This window comes from Hypanus sabinus, chromosome 25, assembly GCF_030144855.1.
Source record: "Hypanus sabinus isolate sHypSab1 chromosome 25, sHypSab1.hap1, whole genome shotgun sequence".
In the NCBI taxonomy this organism is placed as follows: domain Eukaryota; kingdom Metazoa; phylum Chordata; class Chondrichthyes; order Myliobatiformes; family Dasyatidae; genus Hypanus; species Hypanus sabinus.
In genome coordinates this window covers 28856942-28865905 of record NC_082730.1, presented here as the reverse complement: position 1 = coordinate 28865905, position 8964 = coordinate 28856942, and the positions used below count along the sequence as shown (strand labels likewise).

General features: G+C 43.3%; 1 protein-coding gene across 1 annotated transcript; it reads right to left on the bottom strand.

The window, feature by feature from the left end:
* Positions 1-514: 514 nt before the first annotated feature.
* Positions 515-2290, bottom strand: LOC132381289 (uncharacterized). Its single transcript, XM_059950672.1, has 2 exons — positions 913-2290; positions 515-634 (listed from the first exon to the last, which is right to left on the bottom strand). Exon 1 carries the CDS (start codon positions 2102-2104, stop codon positions 1241-1243), a length of 864 nt encoding a protein of 287 aa, XP_059806655.1. The 5' UTR covers positions 2105-2290; the 3' UTR covers positions 515-634; positions 913-1240.
* Positions 2291-8964: the final 6674 nt, after the last annotated feature.

Sequence of the window (8964 nt, the reverse complement as noted above, 5' to 3'; positions counted from 1 at the left end):
CACATTTAGAATTTTCTGGTCAGTTTACTTTTCTTCAAAGTTCTAGCAAATTTATTATCAAAGTATGTATTCATTATACAACCTTGAGATTCATATCCTTAGAGGCAGACACAAAACAAAAAAACTTCAAAAGACCCCATTTTAAAAAGGCCATCAAATACCCAATGTGCAGAGAGGGAGGAAAACAAATCATGCAAATAATAAAAGTAAGCAAATAGCTACAAAACTGAAGTTTTACGAAAGACACAAAGCCAGGAATTTGTTTTGCATAATCAGCATCTCACATGGAAAATTAGAAAATTAGGGTAGGTCCCTCACAAAATAACTCTCAATGCCTTGCGTCCTTGTAGGCCATCTAAACATCTGCAACCTCACTTTCCTCTGAAGCCCCTGATCATCCTTCCCATTGCCTTCCAGCTCTGTGACTATCTTTCCAGGAACATTATGTTTGAGTTCCTTTTCATTGGTCGTAAAACCCAAGCAAAAGCTATAAAAGCTACGTGACTGTAACGTTCTCCTTCGGGTGTAACGAAACGCCGAATTTAACGTCCGGATAAACCACAGTTAATAAGAACCAGATCGCAGTAAGATTAACCATTTACTGTTCACTCTTCACATTAACATATGGTGAAAACTGTTGATAAAACAATACAAGATTGATACAGTATTTGTTCCTTCCTTAATATCACATTTCAAGTGTAAATACTTGCAAAGGTGACTATAACTACATTACACTAAGGTGCAGTATACAGGGAGAGTTTACCTGCTCCATTGACTACTTTAAATACACTTCCATGCAAACTATCCGCGACTCTTTAACTAACGAAAGCATAAACATTATCTACCGTCGTTACCTCTAACAGGATCAGCATTAACATCTTAGTTCAATATATCGATTATCTATTAACTTACAGCGTTGCTCTCACTGTGATTTCTCATGCCTGCAAAACTGCTTGTGCTCAGGTGTGCCTCGTGGAAAGCCCCCACCCTCGCGCTGATTTCAAACCGGTGTTTTCCCACAAGACGCGGCGAAACCGGATGTGACGTCATCGCATGCCGATATATTTTACATGCAATGAATACACTTTAAACACTTCTAATTCTAACTAGAAAATACTATTGAATGAATTACTAAGCGAAAATATTATAAACTAAATAACTGTCGTAAAGATAGCACACTCCCCGCTTGACCTTCGTAAGGTCACAATGAGCAGAGTACAAAACTTAGTCTCTTAATCAGTCATTGGGTAGAAGTAGAATAACTTCTGTAACTGGCCCTTGGTAAATTTTTCACATCGCCTTGGTCGGTAGTCTTCAATTCGATCTTCCTGACATGTCCATCCTCGATAGGGAATGTAGCAGTGATTCTGGCCGTTGGCCAGCTGTTGCGAGCGACTTGCTTGTCCCTGAGCAGGACTAAGTCTCCAACTTGAAGATTCCTACGGGGTTCTGTCCACTTTCGTCTCTGTTGCAACGAGGGTAGATATTTCTGTCTCCAGCGGGACCAGAACTGATTTGCCAGAGCCTGGACTTGTCTCCATTGCTTTGTGTACAAATCCTTGTCTGAGAAGTCTCCTGGTGGAGGAGGTGCTCCTGCCTTCTGCGTAAGGAGCGTTGATGGCGAAAGTATAAAGGGGTTTTCTGGGTCAGAAGACACAGGTAGGAATGATTGTGCGTTTATAATGGCTGTGACCTCTGCCATTAGGGTGCACAGTACCTCGTGGGCCAATCGGGTGCGTTGCTGCATCTCAGGTTTCCTTTTCCGGGTTTTCCGTAAGGACGTGAACCGTTTGACTGCCTGCTCTTTGTTATCTGGTGAGCGCTGGCGTGGTTCTCTGATTGGCAATGGGGCAACCCCATTATTTGCTTCATCTCTGAAGACCTTGGTGTCTTTGGTTTTTAAAGAAATGGTATCTTGAGCTGATTGTGCAAGTTTGTCGTCATACTTCGTTAGAGCGAAGACTGACTGGCCCAGCGACTCGTCGCTTGCCTCGCGCTTGTTAACGCCTTGTTGTGCTTCCTTGATGCACGGGACACTCGGGCAGGGTTGAAAGATTGAATGGCGGCCACTCTCTAGCACATTGGTCTTGAGTGTGTTAACCATCGGTTTGTGTACGTCACCGAGACACACCTCTCCTATCACCACCCAGCCCAGATCCAGACGTTGCGCGAAGGGGGCGTTGAGTGGTCCATTGATCTGCTGCCTAACCTTGTGTACCTGGATAACATCTCTTCCTAATAGCAGGAGTATTTCCGCTTTCGGATCCAGTTCTGGGATGTGTTTGGCGATGTGGAGATGCGGCTGGTGTAGCACCGCACTTGGTGTCGGGATCCCAGCGCGGTTATTCATGATTTCATTGCACTCTAAGAGCGGAGGGAGACAGATGACGACTTTACCATCCAGGGACTCGATCTGGATGCCTTCTGCCTTCCTTCCTTGGGTTTCCATGTTGCCTGAGCAAGTTTTGAGGTAGTATGGGAACCGCTCACTCTCAATGTTGAACAATTTAAAGAACTCTGGACTGACTAGTGAACGATTGCTCTGATCGTCCAGAATCACATAGGCTTTGATGGCCTTGTCTTTGGCTCCTTTAGGGTACACCTTAGTGAGGCAGATCTTGGAACAAGAACGACTTGACTGAGCTTGACCGCAAACTTCTGTACAGTTCGTGCTGACAGCTATTGACCTAGAGTGAGCCTCTCCCTCCCCGCCGTCCTGTTGTGGGGGTGAAGGAGCGCTCTCGGTTTGTGGTGACAGGTCGGGATGCATGGCCTCGACGTGATCTGGGCTGCCACATTCCGGACACTTCACGGCGATCGTACACTCTCTGGCGAGGTGAGAGGTTGAGGAACGACATCTAAAACATATTCTTTTCTCCTTGAGAAGAGCCGTCCTCTCTTCAAGGGGTTTTTCCCTAAACATTCTGCATGCTTTCAGGGGGTGAGGTTTGTTATGCAATGGACAATACTTGCCAGGGTCGTTGTTAGTTGTAAGGGCTTCGGTCTTGAGCACTGACACGGGTTTATCAATGTTGAAAACATTCGAAACGGATCTGCCTGGCTTGGTGTAAATCGAACTGCTTCCTGGACCTACAAGGCTAGGGTCGTTTCGCCTCTTCGCCTCCTTGCACACAAACCTAGTGAGGAGCTCAAAGGGAGGAAATCGACCATCGTGGTCTTCCTTGTACTCTGAGGCAACAGTCAGCCACTTGTCCTGCAGCCCAAATGGAAGTTTGTCCACAATTGGTCTAATCCCGGATGGAGTATCTAGGAATACTAAACCAGCTGAATAGCCATCTTCTTTGGCGCCTTGGATCTCCATGAGTAAATCTCCGAATTCTCTTAACTTAAAGTGATCTTTGGCTGACACCTTAGGAAAGTTTTCCAGACGTCGATATAGCGCCCCTTCAATAATGTCGGGGGCCCCATATCTCTCCCAAAGTCTCTCCCACGCTTCGCTTAAGGCTAGCTCAGGTTTGTTGATGTACACTGAACGCATGCGTCTCACCTGGTCGCGTGATTCTTTCCCCAGCCATTTCGCCATAAGGTCCAACCTTTGGGTTGCACTGAGCTGGACTCCGTCAATCACGTTGGTGAATGTGGAGAGCCAAGCACGGTAATTTTCGGGTTTATCGTCAAACTGGTACAGTCCCGAAGTGACGAGATCCCGTCGTGCTAAATACTGCAGCGTGGGATCGGCTGCAAGCGGCATGCGGGCTGGAGAAGTACGTTGGCGCCCATATGACTGAGAACGCACGTTTCTCACGGAATTTGCCATCCTGGATTCAACCTCCGCGTCTCTTCGCATCGAACTTTGTAACTTTGGTGTCAAAGTATATCGGTTGTCAGCTCTTTCATTCTTGACTTCATCGCGGGGCCGCGAGGGTAAGTTCTCTTCCTCGTAGCTGGGGAAGTTATCGAATAGGTATGGAGAGGGGAGACGAGCCTGCCTGTCTGCTTGATATTGTACATAGTCGCTCGTGCGTTCCAGTCTGGTCCTTTCCAAAGCAGAACTTGTTTCGGTCAGATCACGCGACCCTTCAGCTTCTTCTATGTACTCTGCTTCCACCCTGGCAGCTTCTCCTTCTCCTTCTAGCTGCAGCACATGCAACTCTGTCGATATTTTTGTCATTTCCAACTGGGTTTCGGCTTCTCTGGCGGCCTCTTCTCTTTGTCTGGCAGCCTCTTCTCTTTGTCTGGCAGCCTTTTCGGCTTCTTTGGTGGCCAGTTTCATTTTCAAAACTGCCTCTTGTTTGGCGTAATGCAGTCGCACCTTGGCAGCTTCTGCCTTGGCTCTTGCCTGTGTGGACTTACTTGATGTCGTTCTACTGCCCTTGTCGCTGGGCGCCATCGACTTGATCCCGGATCGAGCTGACATTGCAGCACTTGGAACACCTGATAACGCCTGGGTGGGCTTACTTGATGTCGGTTTACTGCCCTTGTCGCTGGGCGGCGTCGACTTGATGCTGGATTGAGCTGACATTGCAGCACTTGAAACACCTGATAATGCCGCTTTTTCACTGTAACGTTCTCCTTCGGGTGTAACGAAACGCCGAATTTAACGTCCGGATAAACCACAGTTAATAAGAACCAGATCGCAGTAAGATTAACCATTTACTGTTCACTCTTCACATTAACATATGGTGAAAACTGTTGATAAAACAATACAAGATTGATACAGTATTTGTTCCTTCCTTAATATCACATTTCAAGTGTAAATACTTGCAAAGGTGACTATAACTACATTACACTAAGGTGCAGTATACAGGGAGAGTTTACCTGCTCCATTGACTACTTTAAATACACTTCCATGCAAACTATCCGCGACTCTTTAACTAACGAAAGCATAAACATTATCTACCGTCGTTACCTCTAACAGGATCAGCATTAACATCTTAGTTCAATATATCGATTATCTATTAACTTACAGCGTTGCTCTCACTGTGATTTCTCATGCCTGCAAAACTGCTTGTGCTCAGGTGTGCCTCGTGGAAAGCCCCCACCCTCGCGCTGATTTCAAACCGGTGTTTTCCCACAAGACGCGGCGAAACCGGATGTGACGTCATCGCATGCCGATATATTTTACATGCAATGAATACACTTTAAACACTTCTAATTCTAACTAGAAAATACTATTGAATGAATTACTAAGCGAAAATATTATAAACTAAATAACTGTCGTAAAGACAGCACAGTGACTATAACAAGTCAAGCCATCATTCTTGTTGGTTGACTTGTTGACAGGATTGACCTTTCTAATGAGCATTTGGTGGCTCTGGGCCTGCACTCACTAGAGTTTAGAAGAATAGGGGTGGGGGGGGGGGATCTCATTGAAACCTGTCAAATATTGAAAGGCCTAGATTGTGGTGGATAGTAGCTTCATGGGTCAGGAAGCCTCTGCTATTTGCCAAGATCTGCTTTCTAAACACAGCTCTGGACACTTCTAGAGATCAAAGGGTTATTTTTGAATAATTTTGTCTCACTTCCAGCAGTTGACACTTCTGGAGATCAAAGGGTTGTTTACTGAATAGGTTTTTTATCTGCTAGTCATAAAAAGACGCACTGACTATGGAAAGCAGGATGTTGGGTCACAGCACCTGGACTGACTTTTCAAGAGGTGCAGTGTAAGATATTGTGTTACTTAATTGGGCTCGTTTCAAACAGACAGAGCTAGCTGAATTATTTAGTTCAAGGAAGCTTGCAGACCAGAAGGATAATGTCATTTAGCATATCAATAGATGGGATGTTAATAAATTGGAAGGTTTGTGTACTCATTGAGTCAGCTTCATAATACTAATTGTCGCAATCTGAAAACTCTGTCTCCAAGAAGCTTTTAGACCATTTGTATAAAAGGGTATCTAAGGAAATATATATGTGTGAAGTGGCAGAAAAACCATTTATACATGTACAGAGCAGTTCAGGCTTTTGAGCAATGGTTAAGGAACATCAAGAAGAATGGAGAAAACACTGGATGGACTAGAATTCATTCCTCTGGCTTCGATTTCTTCAGTGGACAGTCCATTTGCCTGCATTATTGGCATGAGTTTTTAGCTTATAGAAAATGTTATCTGTGTTTTGGAAATTCTTTGAGTTTTAGAAAAGTTTTGAGATTTGGAAATCTTTTATAAGATACAAATCCTCTGTGAGTTTTAAATGTGTTCTAAGAATGTTATCTGGATTTAAATGTGTATCGCAGAAAATAAATAGACTGTGTTTGAACTACTTTGATAGCTGGAATTATACTCTCCTTGGTAGGGAGAGGGGGGGGCCCATGACTTAAATAATGGGTATTGGCAGCTAAGCACACTGTGCAGAACAACAGGAAAGTGAACTAGTCTTTGAAGATTGGGTAGTTACAGTATAATATCTATTTAGTGAGGGTATCCATAGCTATGTACAGGGCTAAGGTCTTAAAGTCTTCATTTTGTGTTTGTCTATCCTCCTCTATAGAGATAGGGCTTAAGGTTTTCATCTGAGTTTAGAACTTAGTGATCAGCAAACCCGATATAATCACCAGATAAGAGTAGATGTGGAGAGGATGTTTCCTATAATGGGGGACTCTAGAACCAGAGCGCATGACCTCAGAAAAAAAGGATGACCCTTCAGAACAGAGATGAGGAGGAGTTTCTTTAGCCAAAGGGAGGTGACTCTGTGGAATTCATTGCCACAGACAGCTGTGGAGGCCAAGTCATTGAGTATGTTTAAAAGAAAGGTTGATAGTTTCTTAATTAGTAAGAGACTAAAAGTTTATGTGGAGAAGACAGAAGAATGGAGTTGAAAGGGATAATATGAATGGCAGAGCAGTCTTGATGGGTTGATTGGCCATCAGTACCTCTGCATCATCATCTTACTGGATCAATCTGTAATTTCTAGAAAGCTTTGCTTAATACTTTCTGCAATTATGAACAACTTTCTCCACATGCCACACCCCCACCCTGCTCTCTGTGTGTGGAATCTCCATGACACTGTGTATTTCTGCAGCCTGTGCCAGCTCCCTTCCATATCACAAAACTAAGCTGGTGCGTTAATTGGATATTGTAAATGACTCCTACATGTAGGAACCAAAGGAGAGATAATAGGCATGCAGAGGAGAATGGTACAGGTCTACAAGGGATAGAGGAAGAAGAGTGGGACTGATCAGATTGCTCTGTTGGGAGCCAGCAGAAACATTATAGGTCAAATGTCCTCCTGTGATGTAGTGAAGTAAAAGACAGTGTGCATTACAATACTAATCTTGTAGCAGATCTGACAGACAGAGTTGAGAGCAATGTGTACATCGTGTTGGCATTTGAAAGGGGTTAGAGCAAGGTCAGATTGTAGCTGTCAGTGGGATAACCTGGTCATCCGTTAGATTTTGTTTACCAGTAAGAACAGCATCTATCAGAGAGAGTTACACATAAAATAATCCCCTGCCCCCTTTGCTTTCACAGTTTCTGCCCTCTGCAGTGATAATAGTTACATGTCTTAAGCACGGATGTAGCAGCACACTGATTACCCTGCCAATCAGCAGTCCTAGTTCAATGTACCTGACCTCCAATTATCATTCTAAAGATGCTGAATTCTGTGCAATGAATTAATGTTCTTTCCTGTACTTTTCTTTATCTTGGAGACAGTTTAGAACAATGTATGTATAGTTAGTAATTTAAGAAGAAAGTGTGAACGAATTGCTTAGTAAAGATAATATATTAAAGGTGTAGGATGGCACAGTTAGTGCAAAGCTTTACAGCACCAGTGATTCAGATTCAATTCCTCCCACTGCCTGTAGGAATTTATATGTTGTACCCATGACTACTCAAGTTTCCTCCAGGTGTAGCACTCTCCTCCCACATTCCAAAGACATATGGGTTAGGGTTAGAAGCATGGTGATACTTGCGGGCTGCCTCCAGCACACCTTTGGGCTATGTTGGTTGTTAATGCAAATGATGCCGTTCACTGTACGTTTTGATAATTCAATTTACTGTACATGTAACAGATAAAGATCACATAATCTAATTATTACCTTTGGGGTGGGTCATTGTCAGATGATAAGAAATGTGAACACAAATTCATGCAGAGTGTAAAAATAACCAGATGAATGCAAATATAAGCCTAAGCATTTGCCCACTAGTTTTGTCAAACCATCAAATTGCTGAGAAACTTGGTCTTGTTATCAACAATTGACAGAGATCTCTGCAGAAAAGATACCTAATTCTAATCTTAAAGTTATGGCTACTGCTATCCTGTACAACTTCGCTTCTTCTGTACTATCCAGAACTATTTTCCTCATACAAGTCCAGTTCTTGTTTGATCTGTATTCAGTATACACTCAGTGGGCTACTCTAATAGGTTCATCTGTACATCTGCTCATTAATGTAAATATCTAATCAGCCAATCATGTGGCAACAACTCTACATAAAAGCATGCAGAATGGTAAGAGGTTCAGTTGTTGTTCAGACCAGACATGAGAATGGGGAAGAAATGTGATCTAAGTGACTTTGACTGTGGAATGATTGTTGGTGCCAGATGGGATGGTTTGGGTATCTCATAAAGGGCTGATCTCCTGGGGCTTTCACACACAGCAGTCTCTCGAGTTTATAGAGAACGGTACAAAAAACATAAAACATCCAGTGAGCGGCACTTATGTGGGCGAAAATACCTTAGTAATGAGAGAGGAGAGAGGAGAATGGCCAGACTGGTTCAAGCTGACAGGAAGGCAACAGTAAATCAAATAAAGACAGTGGTGTGCAGAAGAGTATCTCCGAACAAACATGTCAAACCTTGAAGTGAAGAGGCTACAGCAGCAGACCATAAACAAATACATAGAGGCCAGTTTATTAGGTGCAGGAGGTTTTGTTTTCATTGGTCCTTAATTTTCCTCACAGTCTGATGAGGAAATTTCATCTACCATCAGGTGTGATGTTAGAATGACACTTAAATTCTGACAGTATAGTTAATTTCATGCATCAGTAATTGTCATTTATAAAG